General features: G+C 40.4%; 1 protein-coding gene across 4 annotated transcripts in view; it reads right to left on the bottom strand.

Moving 5' to 3' along the window:
* LOC128699967 (ATP-dependent RNA helicase A protein) overlaps nt 1-18,920 on the bottom strand; it is a 72,044-nt gene that overhangs the window by 42,238 nt on the left and 10,886 nt on the right. For 3 of the 4 annotated variants that reach the window (XM_053792811.2, XM_053792813.2, XM_053792812.2), the window contains exons 6-8: nt 10,030-10,076; nt 9,289-9,515; nt 1,257-1,424 (exon numbers count right to left, since the gene is read on the bottom strand). In XM_053792811.2, coding sequence (XP_053648786.2) covers nt 1,257-1,424; nt 9,289-9,515; nt 10,030-10,076 — 442 coding nt within the window. Of the gene's footprint in view, nt 1-1,256; nt 1,425-9,288; nt 9,516-10,029; nt 10,077-12,965; nt 13,021-18,920 lie in introns of all 4 variants that reach the window. The other variant, XM_053792815.2, reaches the window with a different exon arrangement.

Genomic DNA, 18,920 nt, shown 5'->3' with positions numbered 1-18,920 from the left:
ATGGGCTTGTACTACTTGTGCTCTCCTAATCTTTCAAAAACATCTGTAGCTGCATTATTTTCTTTAGTATAATTATTTCACCTGACTTCTAGTATCATATGTAAACTTGTTTTATGTACAATGATAAAAACAGTGAAAGTTTAAAAAAAGAAATCATTTTACACTACAGAGAAGCAGCTCCTGCACTTTACAGCTTAAATAGTTTTATGAGATTAAGATTAATGGCTCCATGAGAGCCATTCTCAGTCAAACCCCTATTTCTTATATGTGCTTTATTATAAATTAAGATTTTGTTCCCGAGAGCCAATTTTACACTCAAAAAGTTTTTTTTCAGAGGCTATCTAACAGGGAAAAAGAATCATAAATGAAGGGAATAGGGGTGTAAGTCAGGGACTGCCTGTACCATAGTTCAAGCATTCACTTTGTGTGTTAACTGTCAAGTTATAGGTGTCAGCCAAGGCAAAGATAGATCCAAATTTACTCCACAGCCATATCAGAAGCAGAGATGTAGATATAATATGGCATACATAACTAAAGATTTATCTTTATTTAGTAATATATTGGCAGTTTGGAGGGGTATGTTGTGTATCTTTATACATATATGCTTCTAAACTGTTGTATTCTGAGCACCTCTGCAAAAGCAGTGATAATGTGTGAGTGTGGTGAAAGTGTTGAATGATGATGAAAGCATTTTCTTTTTGGGGATTTTCTTTCTTTCTTGGGTCACCCTGCCTCGGTGGGAGACGGCCGACTTGTTGGGAGAAAAAAAAAAAAAAAAAAAAAATTTAAAATCCTAGATAGTAGGTTGGTAGACAGCAACCACCCAGGGAAGTACTACTGTCCTGCCAAGAGTGAAATGGAAACCTGTAACTGTTTTACATGGTGTCTTTTTCTGTCTCATGAACATGCAAGGTTTCAGTTCCGTCGTGCTAATTCTACTTACACTTAGGTCACACTACACATACATGTACAAGCATATATACACATGCACCTCTCTGGGTTATCTTCTATCTTCTTACTTGTTGTTCTTCTTGTTTATTTCCTCTTATCTCCATGGGGAAGTGGAACAGAATTCTTCCTCCATAAGCCATGCATGTCATAAGAAGCAACTGAAATGCCGGGAGCAAAGGGCTAGTAACCCTTTCTCCTGCAAACATTATTAAACATAAAGAGAGAAACTTTCATTTTTCTATTTAGGTCACCCTGCCTCGGTGGGATATGGCCGGTCTGAAAAGAAGAAAAATTAAAATACCTACTGTAGACAATGGACCCTCATCCAAATTACAGCTGGTCCATGCATTCCAGTTTTGTTGTGGTGGAGACCAGGACACCACTCCACCAGTTGACTGAGGTGCTTCAGATGCCTCAAATTCTGCCAGCTTAACATCAGTGATCAGGTTGATGGCTTGGGAAGGATCACTACCCTGGAGAACAAAAATTTAACTTTTAACAACCTAGTGTGAACCAATTCACTTACATACATACCGTACAATATAAATGATGAGATAGATCCAGTGCACATCAGAATATGTACTACAGTGTGATTTTCCAGTTTCTTTTCATATATTGTACTTCCCACTTTCATATTTTGTATGGCATGATTTCTGCTTTCCACATAGTATTACTGCTCACTACAAACAATTATTATTATTATTATAATAAAAAAGAAGCGCTAAGCCACAAGTGCTATACAGCGCTGCAGGGCAGGAAGGAAGCGAGGGCATCAGGTGGCAAAAGGGAGATGGATGAGTAATAGGTTACGGATAACAGAGGGGTAGTGGATGGTGAAAGGGTAAAGGGCAGCAAGGGACTGAACTAGAAAGGGCTGAGGGGAGTGCGAAAAGTATCATCAGAGTTTGTGGAGTAAATCAGTCGTTGTCAAGAAGTCAATGAGAGAGTCAGGATTAAAGGAGGGTCCATCAGCAAGATGGGAAGGTAAAGAGAGAGTAGTAGAACGAAGACGACGTTGGAGGTAAATTCTGCGTGCTCGTTGATAGAGAGGGCAGTCTAACAGAATGTGGCTAATCGATACTGGAACTTGACACTGCTCACAGAGAGGAACAGGGTGCCTCTCCATGAGATACCCATGAGTAAGACGAGTGTGGCCAATGCGAAGGCGGGAGAGAGTGGTCTCCCAACCTCGGCACTGATGACAAGAAGACGGCCAGTAACCTATGTTCGGTTTAATAGAATGAAGTTTGTTACCGAGCAGAGCTGACCAACGTTGTTGCCAACGGGTGCGAAGGTGGGTAGCTATTGCAGCAAAATAGTCCAGAAATGGAACACCTCGATAGGAAATTGGTAGGCCATGTACTGCTGACCACGCAGCAGTGTCTGCCTGTTCATTGCCCTGTATGTCGACATGACCAGGGACCCAACAAAAAACAATATCTTTATGTTTGGTAGAGATACAGCGTAGCCAAAGTTGGATATGGAGAACTAGGGGATGAGATGTATCAAATTTTCGTATAGCCTGTAGAGCACTAAGGGAGTCTGAGACTACTACAAATGATGACACAGGCATAGATGCGATACGAATAAGTGCTGCAAGAATGGCATACAGTTCAGAAGTAAAAATGCTAGCTGAAGATAGTAAATGCCCCCGCACGACGCTGTCCGGAAACACTGCTGCGAATCCGACACCATCTGAAGACTTAGAGCCATCTGTGTGCACAGCGGTGGCATGAGAATGGGAGTGGAAGTGATCAAGAAAAAGAGAGCGGGAAGCCACCGTAGGCAGTTGAGCTTTCGAGCAAGGGAGTGAGAAAGAACAGACCCGAACAGCTGGAACTTCCCAGGGGGGTAGGGAAAAGTGAGATGCTACATGAACATATAAAGGTGGTAACTGAAGGGAAGACAAGAGTGAATGTAGGCGAAGAGAAAAGGGACGGAGCAAACGGGCGGCGAACGAATAAAGAATGTCTACTAATATCGGTGACCATTCTATAAATGGAAGGATTGTGTAGATTGTGAGAGCGTACATAGTAGCGAAGGCAATGGGCATCACGGCGATCAGACAAGGATGGAACATTCACTTCTGTATAGAGGCTCTCAACAGGGAAAGAGCGAAAAGCACCAAGGCACAAACGTAATCCTTGGTGATGGATAGAGTTAAGGCTAGAGAGAGTAGCAGGAGAGGCCGCGGAATAAATCTGGTCACCATAATCGAGTTTCGATAAAATGAGGGCTGAATGTAGGCGAAGCAGAGTTCGACGATCAGCTCCCCAGGAAAGATGAGCAAGGGTTTTAAGAAGGTTTAGCCGGCTGTGACAAGTTGCCTTCAGAGAGGTAATGTGAGGTTTCCAGGATAACCGACGGTCAAAGAGAAGGCCTAGAAACCTGACTATCACGTTCGGGGATACGGGAGCCATAGAGATACAAAGGATGATCAGAGATAACAGAGCGTCTAGTGAAAGTAATTTGGTGAGTTTTGGTACTTGAAAATTTAAACTCATGCGTGGTGGCCCAAGTGGAAACACGGTCGACCGCATGCTGGAGAGAAACTGCAATAAGATGACAGTCAGCGCCTGCACAAGCAATAGCGAAGTCATCAACATAGAGTGATGACCAAATATTGGGTGGAAGAACAGAGGCCAAATCATTTATAGCAAGGAGAAAAAGTGTTGTGCTTAGAACACATCCCTGAGGGACACCTTCAGCTTGGACGAAGTCCGGGGAAAGAACATTATTGACTCAAACATGGAAATGTCTGTCAGTTAAAAAGTTCTTAAGGAAGGATGGTAGATTGCCTCGGAGGCCTAAGGAATGGGCCTGGGCCAAAATAATATACCTCCAAGTTGTGTCATATGCCTTCTCAAGGTCAAAAAATATGGCAATAACTGAGTGATTATTCGCAAAGGCATTACGAACATACGTATCCAAGCATAGTAAGGGGTCTATGGTAGAACGACCCTTACGAAAGCCATATTGACTAGCGGAGACTGTTGTGTGTCTCTAAATACCACATTAAACGTCGATTTACGAGACGTTCCATCACTTTGCAAACTGCACTAGTAAGAGCGATGGGGCAATAGTGGGAGGCATCATGTCCTGTAGTACCCGGTTTGCGGAAAGGGAGAACAATGGCAGATTTCCACAGCTGGGGAAGAACTCCTTGTGCCCAAATAAGATTGAAGAGGTGTAAGAGGACTACAAGGGCTGACCGATGTAAATGTTGTAACATACGAATATGAATGTCGTCAGGCCCAGCTGCCGATGATCGGCAAGCTGAGAGCGTTGCCTCCAGTTCTTGAAGTGTAAAAGGCACATTATACTGTTCTTCTCTGAGAGAAGAAAAGTCCAAGGGTACTAACTCTCTGGCAGACTTTGAGGAAAGAAACGAGGGGCATAGATGGAGCCCTCGGGAAATACGGACCAGATGTGTGCCAAGTTCAATGGCAACGTCGAGAGGGTTTGCTACATCAACACCAGTGACCCGTAGAACAGGAGCCGGGTCAGGAGAGTATTTACCACTCAATTTCCTCACTTTTTTCCAGACTGCACTCATAGAAGAAGCAGAGGTGATGGTGGAAACAGTCTCGCCAACAAGTGCGTTTAGCTTCACGGATGACACGGCGAGCGATCGCACGCTTCTGCTTAAAATCAAGAAGTCTCTCAGCGGTTCTATTGTACCGGTACCTGCCCCATGCAGCACGTTTCAAACGTACTGCACGAGCACAAGCAGGAGACCACCAAGGCACGCACTTCTGAGAATGCCTGCCTGAGGTCTGGGGTATAGAATGAGAAGCTGCGGTATAAACTGACGTCAAGAAGATGTGTATGAGCTCATCAATGGAGGATGAAGAAGGAACCTCACTAAAAGCAGTGAGGTGTGAGTAAAGATCCCAATTTGCCCGATCAAATTGCCAGCTAGGGCTACGGAAAGGTGGTGAATAGGAAGGAAAAGTAAGAATGATCGGAAAATGATCGCTGTCATGTAAGTCTGGTAGAACAGACCAGGTGAAGTCTAGTGCAGTGGAGGAAGAGCAGACTGATAGATCGATGCAAGAGAGAGTATGAGTACGAGGATCAAAATGGGTGGGAGTACCAGTATTTAAAACATGGAGGGGGTGAGAGGCGAGAAAAGCCTCCAACTGGATGCCACGTGAGTCACAATGAGACCCCCCCAGAGGAAATGGTGGGCATTAAAATCACCAAGTAACAGAAGGGGTGGTGGTAAGGATGAAACAAGAAAGGCAAAGTCTGGGATAGAAAATGCTCGAGAAGGAGAGAGATATAAAGAACATATTGTAAACCACTTATTCAAGTGGATAAGGGCTGCAGTGTAATGCAGCGAGATATGGACAAATAGTTGACAGTACGGAATATCATTGCGTAGAAGGGCACTTTCATTAAAGGTCCCATCTGAGAAAGGATCCGAAGAATACAATAAATTATAGCCTGAGATAGGTTGGAAAACAGCCGAGTGTAATTTTGGTTCTTGTAAGCAAGCACCAACAGGGGAAAACCTGGAAAGCAACATCTGAAGCTCACCCCGATTACCCCTGAGGCCGCGGATATTCCACTGTAAATAGGCCATGATTGGCAATGAAGAAAATACCAGGAATCTGTAGGTAAAGGCACCTACGGACTAGAGGGGTTAGAAAAGTCAACGTGTGGTGGCATTGGAAGACGTTCAAGTAGCGAAGGAACGGAGCGTTGCGAAGAATGGGGTTGTGAAGATGGAGGAGAGGGAAGAGAAGGAACAGGAAGTGAATCAGTGTCCATTGAAGGTTTAGTCTCTGCAATACATTCTGAAATGGCTTCAAGTGTTTCTGAATTCAAAGATGTATGGGAGACCATATTGGAGAGAGAAGGAGGAGGGTGAGTAAAGATTGGGACAGTAATGGACTGTACCAAAGTAGAGGGGGAGGGAAGAGTGTAAGGGACTGGAGATGAAGTGTGGGGGGGGACAGAAGAGGCAGAAACCTGGGAGGTGGCAGAAGAGGGAGAAACTTGGGAGGGGATGGGGGTGGAAGGCATAGTACGAGGAGGAGGGTGAATCTCCACACTTGTAATAGAGCCAGAGAGAGGGGAAGAACTACGTACAGAGACTGGAAAGGTAAAGTGTGGAGGTGGAAGAAGGGAAGGAAGGGGCAAAGAAGATTTGAGTAATGTGGATTTTTTGGACTTCTGAGTAGAGGGGCGATTGGTATTAGGTGTCGTACGAGGTCTTGTCAATCCTGGGGTTTGTGAGGAAGGACGCGAAGATGCGAGAACAGACTGAGTTGTAGTCGGGACGTCAGAGCCAAGGACAGTAAAAGGATTAGATGCCGTAGTGGCTATGGGAGGGGTAACAACAGAGGAGGCTGCAGAAGATGGGACCCCAGAAGTGGGGGAATGTTTGGAAGCACGAGAATAAGTAACACGGGGTAGTCTCCCTTGGAGGCGGAGATGAGTAACTGCCATAGCTTAAGGGAGACCTTCTGCCTCTTTGAGGCAACGGATTTCACGTTCATTTAAGTAGACCTGGCAACGGCGGGAGTACGAAGGGTGAGCTTCATTACAATTAAGGCAAGATGGAGGTTGACTGCAAGATGTATTAGAATGGTCGTCGGCACCACAGACTGGGCATTCGGCCATAGATCTGCAATATTTCGCTGGGTGACCAAAACGCCAGCAATTTCTACATTGTTGCGGTGTAGGTATCATCTTTCGAACTTGTAACCGATGTCCCGCGACATATACAGAGGACGGGAGTTCTCCACTGTCAAAAGTTAAACGAGCCACATTGCAAGGGTAACGTCTCCACCCCCGGGCAGGAAGGACATAAGTGTCTACTTTGAGGATTGGGAGATCCTGGAGTTCCAGCTGTTCAAAAATGTCATTGCCACATGACTGGAAATTCTGTTGGACTATGGTATGGAGCAGAATGACAGTACCACTACAAGAATTGAGAGAAAGATGTTTTTCAATAGTGATAGGAGTAGTATCGATATTCGAAAGGAGAGAAAGATCATGAGCTTGGGTAGCATTCTGGACAGTGACGATGCGCATACCGCTCTTAAGAGCATGAAATGAAATATCTCTACCAACATTACGCAGGAGCGCTTTGCCAATACTATGGTCAGAAAGGTAGGCAGAAGAAGAAGTCGGTCTTAAAGTAAAGAATTTAGTCCATTGTGTGGTCCGAAACTGAGCGTGGAGAGGGAGTGCTTGACGTGTCGGTCTTTTCCGAGTAGAATGGGAAGGTAACGAAGGAGCATCATCAGGAGATTGACGTTGGCGTTTAGGGGTAGGACCGGAGTTGGTCCGGCGTGAAATGGGCGGGCGATTCGAAAATTGCCGTACCGTAGAGGGAGAAGCCGGAAGCATAGTCAAAGGAGAGCGGAGTTCAGACAAATCAAAGGAGTCAGTCGAAGCCCCGGTACCTGAAGCGGGTGAGGAAACAGCACCAGCAAGAGGTACAGGGGCATCAGGAGTGTCCGAAGAGTGGTCTAAACACAAGGCAGGGTCAGAATGGGGTGCGGTATCAAGAATGGGCCCGGGGGTAGTGGGTTCATGGACTAGGGCTGCCATGGTTAGGTTACTCCTTTGCTTTTTGTTTTTAAGAAAAAAAAAGAAAGAAGAAAAGAAAATAAAAATAAAAAAAAAGAATAAAAAAAGGGGGGAGCAGGGAAGAATAGTTCCCAGGAGGAATGAAAGGGCCAGAAATCTCCCTCCACGCCCAAGAGGACCTCAGCACCCCTAGTAGCGCAGATGCAGCATGGAACCTGTGCCATACCCTACCCTTCATGCCAGTAAACCAGCAATCCGGGATAGCAACCTCACATCTGCCGAGCTACCTCGGTGGACAAAAGAGAGGGTGGCCGGATATCCGCCACAAAGCATACCTCCTTCGGCCACCACCCCCGGAATCCGAAAGGTGGCTTCCAGAGATACACCCGTCGCCCGAAAGACACCCAAAGCTACTCCGGGATACCGGAGAGGGATCGGGACATCCCCAGGCAATCCAGATTCCACGGCAAACTACGCCACCGCCAAGAACCTCAACGGAATGGGATGGACCCCGGTGTCCTTTCCCCTACCTAGGAACTAACGCACCTGTGGGAGAAATCCCAAAGGCCAAAAAGAGGAAGGGCAAAAGGGAGGGGTGGGGAGGAGGAGGAGGAGGAATGGAAAAAGGGGAGGATGGGGAGGATGGGATAGGGGAGGGGAGAATGGGGGGTAATTAGGTTCGGTCTGAGGAAGAAGACCGACAGGGCTAATTCCTCAGACCAAGAGCCTCTTCACCACGCCAAGGAGCCCCCCTTGAAGAGGTCACTACAAACAAGAGGCATCCACATCAAATGGGCAGTGCTCAAACCACTATCTGGACTAGTAAAAAAAAAAAAAAAAAATTTCAATATTTCAAGAGTTTCTATACCTTTCTTAATAACAAACTTCAAGTATATAAGGCAAACCCTTTAAGAAACATTCCAGAACTACAGTTTAACATTCCCTGCCCGTGGTATGGTTCATAAATGTACAATTTTGTTCAGATCTAAGTGATAGTTCTGGGATTGTAGTTTTATTTAAATTATGATTGTTTTCTTTTAACATGCTGGTCATCTCCCACTGAGCATTGTGACCTGAAAAAAGTACTTTTTCCACCATTGGTTACTATTACTGTCTTGCAAGAGGCACACAGATACTACGGTTCAGATGTCCCTTGAAACTGCAAATATTTCTGCCCCTCCTTGAGAGTGCAAGTACTGTACTTCCCACCTTCACCCCTCCTTCAGAGTGTAGGCACTGTACTTCCCACCTCCAGGACTCAGTTTCAGTTAACTGGGTTTCCTGAATCCCTTCACAAAATGTTACTTTGAAAGGAAGAGTTTTTTCACCATGGGTTCAACCTGAATTAAGTCTGCCAAAAAATACTTATAATTCAGCCATAAAAATATTGTAAATATTGTATGTATAGATTCAAACCAATCACTAAATGAAAAGAATAGCTTTCATATACATGAACATACAGTATGAATGCATTTGGTGAAAAAAAAAAAACCTAAGAGAAAAATGTCACTAATTCTTGCAATAATTGTATACTGTATTTACTGGAAATAAACAGTCACTGTCAGGAAAGTAACAGCATACCTGCATTCAAAAGTAATTAATTGGTTCCTAGGTGCCAATATCCTAAGTATGGAACATTATACAGTACGTCAGGGATCTCCATGTGCAGAATTTAGCAATACAACATATCTCAAAATGATGACTGACTTGCATTATTAAATAATAAAGTGTGTTTAACTTTTCAACATCAACTTAGGCCCATTTCTTTACTTCACTATTTGTAAAACTTACTGGCATGATTGGCTGGACACCTGTGACCTTAATTACAGAGTCCAACAGAGTTATAGCTTCAGGTGAAAGAGATACTTGATATGGCTTTAGTTGATTGCTGTCCTTTTTCTTCAGTGTCCCAGAAAATGGCTCGATAACATTCAGGTGGTAGAGTTGACGGACAAGTGAGAGAGAACAACTTTTACTGGCAGCTTGTTTATTGGATCCAGTTTCTCTTGCATAAACATCTGTGGATGAAGTGGTAGGAAATTTTATTTTAACAATATATCATGTTTTTATCAATACATTTTTGTGGGTGCCCTAAAGACTACATGAATTAATACAGTATTTAGCAAAAAATCAGAACCATCTTATTTTGGGAAGAGCATGAATCGAAAGAGAATTAAGTGGAATGTAATTTTTCCAACCACTGTATCAATTTATCTGTTCAGAAACAATGCAGCGATAAGAACTGTGTCAAGAATAATGTAATGCAATGTGTGTGACACCTTGTTTTCAGAATCATACAAAACATTTAGGATTAGATTTACTTAGCAAAGTGCTAAACTTGTGTTGGCCATCTAGCACAAGTAGTGGAGGCACACTCCTCTGCTTGCCAGCTAAGATATACGCATGCTACTAAATATTCACCAAATATGTTTGACAGAACAGTTATGCAATATCTAAATTGTTTCTATATTTTATATTTTATGAACATTTCATTGGGATTAATAAACAACTGAACTTTTGTAAAATACTTACTTCTTTGGAGTTGTTTCACATAAAAAGACATTTCAGCCACAAAACTCCTGTTATGGAGAGTAAACAATTAGGAAATAATGCATAATTCAAAATACAAGTATTATACTAGTATAGAAATTATGATACAAGCAAATTTAAACAATGGCAAAAAATGATTGCTCAAATTTATTATCTGAATGTGAAAATTTCAAGATAATGGTTAGAAACTAGACTAGCCAAAAAAATCAATATTAAACCGGAGCAATCAGATGGCCAGAATGACTCATAATTTATACAACCAAAACTGAGGAATTGAGTGAGATGCAAAATGATGACAATAGGTAATGGTTCCATTTATCAAGGCAAACCTCCATAGGATGTTCCACTTTACCGAGACCTATATCAAGTTGTAGACCTTGATACAGGTCTCGGTAAAGATTCACTAGCTCACCCAGAGCTAGTGAACCTAGCTAGTGAAGCTAGCAAACCTTTATCAAGTGACACAGTCCACACTTGTTTTACCTACTGACAGATAACAAGATACATAGTTGATACATGGCACCATTACTACTGCAAACATTTTGCCTCAAAATTATTGATTCACAGCAGACAAGAATTACACTTGATATTATTATGATGATGATGGGGAAGTGCTAAATCTATGTAAGGGCCAAGCAGCACTTGCAAAATGGGAAGGATGGCAGGGCAATAAGGACTGATTAAAGGATCAAGAGCTTTAACCAGTAACAAGGTAACCCTCCCCCCCCCCCCACTTTGAAGGGCATGAAAGTCAAGTTGCTCAATGAGAAGGTAGATTATATTATAGAGAATAGTAGTCTAAGTTGTTAAATAAAGTGGAGCCTCTGTTTTCGTATGCCCTAGTTTGTATGTAAAACCATAGTTATTCTCTATACAATGTATTTTTCTTAATATTTTTAGGTGTCTGGAATAGATTAATTGGATTTACATTATTTCTTATGGGAAATGTTAACAAAAAATACATTTTATAGAGAATAACTATGGTTTTGCGCATACAAAAACCAAGGTTCCACTGTGTAAAGGATGAAACAGAGGGTATATCATGCATGAAGCAAGGAGAAATATGGTTTGTCAGGAGGGAGCAGCCAGAAGTGATTAAGGCAGAAACCAGGTTGAGATTGGGATGGATGGGATTAAAACATTTGTTATAAGTTTCACATCCACAGAAATAAATCTACATCACTTTCTCTTCTCTCCAGTTATGAGTCAACTGAAAAACTGTTTTCCAGAAACATCTCAACAACCCTTTAAATTTTCTCTTCATCTTCTATGAACCTACTGATAATAAAATTAAAGTACATACATAATACAACTCATCACACTATTTCTTTCTCTTCTACTGAACCAACTGATAATACATACATTTATGGTAGCCCAACTGTATTCACTTTCTCTATTTTTTTCAATTTGCCATCTACTCTTTCATTCCCCTTCTGTATTTACTTTCATCCATTTATACTCACCTTTCTGAACTCCTCAAACAATTTTTACAGATTCTACCAGTAACACTGTCACCTGCCTGTAGATAACTATTATGACAGCTCCTGAGCACAATCATATTATCTTTTAGGGCCACACTTCTGCATAACCCTCTAACATTCACTTCTCTCAAGATCCTGTCTACAAACATTAGTACAGTGGACCCCCGCTTAACGATCACCTCCAAATGCGACCAATTATGTAAGTGTATTTATGTAAGTGCGTTTGTACGTGTATGTTTGGGGGTCTGAAATGGACTAATCTACTTCACAATATTCCTTATGGAGAAAAATTCGGTCAGTACTGGCACCTGAACATGCTTCTGGAATGAAAAAATATCGTTAACCGGGGGTCCACTGTAGTTATGTAGACCTCACACAATTTTGTCTAAGGTGACTCTTACCAAAACTTGCCTTTTCTTAAATTTTCTAACACCTGCTTCACAAGCTCAACTTAATGCCTGTTTCATACATTTAAAACACTTGATACACTGAAACAGTTCCTTTCCTTTATTCACATACCTGATTTAGTGCAAACCAATTCACAAATCTTCCTTCTGCAAAAAATCTCTTCTTCTGCAGACATGCTATATCATTCCATTACCTTATAAATCACAATTGTACTGTAAACATTTTTTTGACAAAGTACTGAAAAGACTTACTGTGTTCTCCTAGCATTCTTGTAAACTCTGTTGTTCCATATACCTTTGTATAAAGAAATCAGAACTGCTCTCTGTATCATCCCCACCTGCTATTATCTGCCACCTCATTGATGCTCTGCCACAAGTACCCTATCCATCCCTACCATTTCTTACCTTTAAAATTCCTTATTGCTTCACTTACTCTGAGCTTTTCACTCTCTCAATGGATTTCATTTCTCCTCACAAAATTTCTGCCTTGGTTTCATCTACATTATACAGTTTAAAGTAGGACTGCCATTCTTTCAATACCTCTGCCTCCTGGAAGTGAGAATCTAATAATGACACAAAGGTAAAAATTTTGTGAAGAGTACTGGGAACCACTCAGGAAACTTCCTAAATGAATAACCACCATCATACTGGCTATAAGGCAAGAGCTAAACTCTTCCAGACTTGGCTTGTATTGTACTCACAAACAGGGCTGAAAATGTTCCAGCTTATACAAGACCGAAGTCACGATCTTCATCAACACATTATCGGCATACTACTGCAGTGTCCGTGAAATGAGAATTTTCATTGTACAGTACCTTTACTGTGAAATTCCCAGAATATTAAAAATTTCATGGCTCCTTTCTAACATTACCTCTACTCAGTTACCTTTTTCTTTATACTGATCTCAGTTTTTTCCAGTAAACTCTGTTGATAATGTTTCATTCATTCTTCCACTGGCACTCATATGGAACTCCACCATTCAATATTTGTTAACAAATAGTTTGTAATTAATCACTCTACTCACACTAACCTGCTATGCATTTACACAGCACTGTAGTATTTGATGTGGTCCAGTCAGCTGCTGCCTGTGGAGAACACTGCTCATGGTAACTCCTCAGCCACAAATTGTGTCCGTGATGCCCTCGACCATTTTGTTCAGTTGAGTAATTTATTACTCATTTTTCTATCTTATGTATTACCTCTTAAAACTTGCAAAAAGATGAAGCTTTAAATCAGCACTGATAAATTTCTAACATGTCCAGATCACACTGATAACATTCTACACAGTTATTGGAATAAGAATTTATGTGCTTTAAACAGAAGTGAATTAAACAAAATACAAAAACTCTTAATCATTACTTTTGAAAACCACTACTTTTTTTTAGTAAACTGCTTGGCTGCCTTTACCCATGGGATCAGAACAAGTTAATAATAACAACAATAATAATTTAGGATTTTATTATTCTTGAGTACCCGTTCTTTCAAGAAATTCACAAGCTCTCACAGCATTATCATTGGGATTGTAAGGTCTAGAAAATGTGCTTTCAACTGAGAATTAAAAACCTGAAGAGATTCCTGACTAAGACACTGGTTACCTGTTATACAGTCTGGGAACTACATAAAAAAAAAAAAAGGCTCTCTCTGCAAATGATTTCTCCCCATTAGCATGAGCCTCAATAAGTCTGAGAAGTTCCACAGCAATTCATAGAAACATTCCTGAGCACAATATAAAAGGCAAAAGCATATCAGCAAGATATCTGAATGCAATAATTTTGTTTTTGTACAGATTTTAAACTCAGTTTTTGCCTTGACAGGAGCCAGTGCAGGCCATAAAAGTAGGGACTAGTGAGAGCAGAAATACAACTAGCTGCACGATTCAGTACAGACTGAAGTCATTTAAGCAAGTAATCAGACAAACCTTCAAACAATTACAAAAGTCAATTTGAGAAGAAGCTAACATGTTGATATTGACCAAGATACTCTGCATGTCAAGATATTTTCTGGCTGCATAGAGATTATAAATATAAAAATTGCAAGATTTAACAATTTACTTATATTTTGCAATAAAATGTTCATGTTGCACAAGTATCTTATTTACATTCTGCCAGTATCCATATACGAGGTTCCTGTAGCTGCATTCATAAATCAGTTGCACAGGAGGAAATAGTTGGCAAGAGAAGGACCTGCCCAGCAACTTTAAAGAACATAAGAACGGAGCAATGTAGTAGGCCTTTCAATTTTGTGGGTTGCGACAGATTATGAATAACAAGAAGCCCAAAGTAGATCCTTGTGAAAACACTCAGGACTCATCCCTACTCTGATTAAACCCTATTTATACAAAGAAGCCAGTGTACTTTTCATATGTACACTGATAAGCATCCTAGAACAATAAAATAAACATTTTTCTATTTGCAGTGTTCAGAAATGGTGTACTAATACAAAATGGTATGTATTTATAAAAAAATCATCCATTATGTGCCATTTTAGTAACTCCAGCACACCTTTCTCATCAGCATAGGACAATGGGTGATTCACTGAATAAAGGTACTTGCACACACACAATGAACCTTGTATGTTGCCACCAATGACCTTTCCATGTGAATCAGCCAAGCACTAAATTTACTACTACAATTCTGTACTACAATTCTTTGCTTTCATTGAAGTATTTGTAACTTTTTAAAACAAAGGAAAAGTGCCTGAAAACAAAACAGGGATTTAAATAAATATGAAAAAACATACCAAGCAAAGGATGAAACAAGAGGACTGTTCTTGGAAACAAGTACAAATACAAATATCTCTAGAGATAGCAATGGATGACACAATATGTCTGAAGTACACAAATATAATACTGTACTGTATATGACATGAAAGGTCCTATCAACATGACAAGAAAGAGAATAACTTTTTCCTAAGTGATGATATTCCATGGGCAAAGTTCAACCATTCAACTAACTTAAACATTCACCAATGAATATGTAACTGATTTAAACAAAGAACATTATCACCTCAAAAACTCTTGTAAACTGGACATAAGAATTTGTTTAATTATAAACAAATGGTGCTGAAAATTCCATCCTTCCTCATTTCAGAACTACAGTACAGCGAGCCCTAGATTTAACGGACTAATGAGGGTAAGGGAGTGTCCGCTAAAGCCAATTGTCTGTTATATCTGAATTATGATATTTTTCCATGACCTTAATATTAATGGACAATTTCTTATTTAATGGACTTTGTCCACTGCTTCCGAATGATGCATGACCACAAATTTTGTCCGTTAAATGAGAAATCCATTAAAGCAGGATCCATTAAACTGAAGTTTAACTGTAGAGTACATATTTAAGTGGTGATCAAATGCCTTGAGTTAAGTCATAATCTATATTTGACTCATATCACAAGGCTCGTACAGTGCATAAGACAAGCTAAGCCCAGAGTTACATAAACTCTGAACCAAGCCTGTGGTCTTTAAGAGGCTTTGTTTATGATAGAGCAGTGTTCCTCACAGGCCCAGCATTATTGTAGAGATCATGAGAAAAAGATTCATGCTTTTTGCTCATCATCTCAAAAAAATATACAAGAAAAAATATTCCTGCCTTTGAAACCTGAAGTTTTGTCCAGGTCAATAAGGCAATGATTCAGTGCAAAGATAAATCCACTAAAACGCTGCAAATGATTTACCTTTCAGGTATCCGAGTCTGAACAGACTGAACATGTTCAATTTGTTTCGACTTGGGTACCTGCAAATATTTTTTCACTTTGTAGATAAATGATAAACTAAACACACAAGACAACAAATATAACTAAAGCTTCAGTAGCTACACACAGGTAATCATGTGCACTCTCCCTCTGGTGCCCATATCAATACCTTTTTCACTTTAAAGCTATCTAAAACTACTCTTCTCTAAAGTATGGATGATTTGGTGTAGAATATACAAGTACACAGACTGGAAAAAGCTCACTGTTTATATTGTCACCAAACATATAAGAACTTCTCCATGGGGAAGTGGAGCAGAATTGTTCCTCTGTAAGCCTTGAGTGTCATAAGAAGTGACTAAAATGCCAGGAGCAAGGGGCTAGTAATCCCTCCTCCTGTAGAAATGAACCAGGCCGTAGGGGCGTTGATCCCCGGAATGCCCTCCAGGTAGACCCTACCTTGGTGAGATATGGCCAAATCGTTGAAAAAAAAAATATATACAAGAACTTGCTATTTTTTTTTTTTTTTTTTTCCAACAAGTCGGCCGTCTCCCACCGAGGCAGGGTGACCCAAAAAAGAAAGAAAATCCCCAAAAAGAAAATACTTTCATCATCATTCAACACTTTCACCACACTCGCACATTATCACTGTTTTTGCAGAGGTGCTCAGAATACAACAGTCTAGAAGCATACACATATAAAGATACACAACATATCCCTCCAAACTGGTAGTAGGTTGGTAGACAGCAACCACCCAGGGAGGTACTACCGTCCTGCCAAGTGAGTGTAAAACGAAAGCCTGTGATTGTTTTACATGATGGTAGGATTGCTGATGTCTTTTGTCTGTCTCATAAATATGCAAGATTACAGGCATGTCTTGCTACTTCTACTTACACTTAGGTCACACTACACATACATGTACACATTTATTTATACACACTCATCTGAGTTTTCTTTGATTTTATCTTAATAGTTCTTGGTCTTATTAATTTTCCTTTTATATCCATGGGGAAGTGGAGTAAGAATCTTTCCTCCGTAAGCCATGCGTGTTGTAAAAGTCAACTAAAATGCCGGGAACAATGGGCTAGTAACACCTTTTCCTGTAAAGATTACTAAAAAGAATAAGAACTTGCTATATTTATATCAAAACATACTAAAGATGAATGCACTTGAGATAGCAATAACCAAGAAAAAAAAAGCTTATTAATAAAATGATGGTGTTTAAGGCTGTGTCTACAACAAGTGGAACACTGCCAATTATGGCTTTCACTAGCAGCAATATTGTGAGAGGACAGATTTCTACTGTAATCTAACTCTTATTTTACATAATCTATGCATGAAGGGCTGAGAGCATATTAAGTGGAAGAGTAGGTAGCACCACATGCCTTGGCTCAAACTGAAGCCAGTCAGCAGGAAAATGAGATGCCTTCACCTCCTCTTTCAAGATATTAACCATTATGTTATTAATGATAATATATCTTCAATGAATTCCGAGAGTTTTTCTATTCCCAGAGCCTGGCCTTAGGCCAGGCTTATCTGGCACTTGCCTGATCAACCAGGCTGTTGCTGCTGGTGGCTCAAAGCCCCACATATCCATCACAACCTGGTTGATCTGGCACCTGGTAAAGATATTTGTCCAGGGGCAGCAGCTGGCAGATTTACTAATATTTTTTTTTTCAACACGTCAACCGTTTCCCACCAAGGCAGGGTGACCCAAATGATAGAAAAACCCAAAAAGAAAGAAAAATCTTTCGTTATTAGTCAACACTTTCACCATCACTCATACATAATCACTGTCTTTGCAGAGGTGACCAGATACGACAGCTGAGATAGTCACTCCAAACTGCCAATATCCCAGACCCCTCCTTTACAGTGCAGGCATTGTACTTCCAATTTCCAGGATTCAAGTCCGGCTAACCGGTTTCCGTGAATCCCTCCACAAAATATTACCCTACTCACACTCCAACAGCTCATCAGGTCCCAAAAGCCATTCATCTCCATTCACTCCTATCCAACACGCTCACACATGCTTGCTGGAAAACCAAGCCCTTTGCCCACAAAACTTCCTTTTACTAATATATCTTCCCTTAATTTATTAACCAAATATATAACAATATTGTCTTACCTAGCAAGAAGTAGGCTAATCTCTACAAAATGCAAATTACTGTATTAGTCAGGTTATAATGGGAACCAGCATGACACCAACATTTTCAACAATACAGAAATACAGCTAGAGTAGGTAAATGGCTGTTAAAGACACAGGAATGTGTAACTAGTCTAGTTAATTATGATAATCTCCATGGGGAAGTGGAAAAGAATCATTCCTCTGTAAGCTGTGTTTACCTGGAGTTTACCTGGAGAGAGTTCCGGGGGTCAATGCCCCCACGGCCAGGTCTGTGACCAGGCCTCCTGGTGGATCAGAGCCTGATCAACCAAGCTGTCACTGGTGGCCATAAGAGGCGACTAAAATGCTGGGAGCAAGGGGCTAATAACCCCTTCTCCTGTATAAATTTCTAAATGTAAAAAGAAAAACTTTTTTCTTTTTAATTCACCTTGCTTTGGTGAGAGAGAACCATTATGTATAAAAAAAAGATAATGTAAGATACTGGGCTAATAATCCAATAAAATCTTCTACTGAACTTTTGTTGCATTGAATATTCTCCTCAAACTTTTTTTATACAGGTGTTTTACTTAAAATATTGGTATGCATAAAATACAGTACTATAAATAATTTTGGAAAACACCAGTAAGATAAGTACATAATACTGTCTAGTGGACAATACTTGCTCTCACTTAGCACTGGTGGAAGGCTGGTTCAGTAACTGGGGAAAGTATCACTTGCAATTTGGTGAGCAAATTGAGAAAATCTTCGGAGGTAGCCACCTAAATTTTACAAGTTTTTTAATTTCTTTTAATTTATAGGAGAGCATTACAAATCTCTCTTTTCCAAGCTACATTTTTTCTCTAAATTATTTCAGCTGTGTTATGACAATCTTGTACAGTCTAACTACACTTTAATTAATGGTCTATTAAATCAACATGATGGCAAACAAAATGAGAATTCTGACTCAAAACAGAATGCAGGATGGGTCGGTAGAAACTGTTAGAAAAGAATAAGGCCCTAAACTAGTTATTAAGGAAGTTACATAGATAGATTTTAGTTTAAATGGTTCACTGAACCCAACACAAAGTTTTTTTTAACTCTTCAAATTGTTGTATTATATACCAGTAAATAGTACATATCACAGCGAAGTAATTTTTCATACCTAGTACAAGCATAGCTTACCGTAATTAT

This window comes from Cherax quadricarinatus, chromosome 64 (genome assembly GCF_038502225.1).
Source record: "Cherax quadricarinatus isolate ZL_2023a chromosome 64, ASM3850222v1, whole genome shotgun sequence".
Classification (NCBI taxonomy): Eukaryota; Metazoa; Arthropoda; class Malacostraca; order Decapoda; family Parastacidae; genus Cherax; species Cherax quadricarinatus.
Note: the sequence above shows the minus strand (reverse complement) of the source record. Positions and strands in the feature narration are given on the sequence as shown.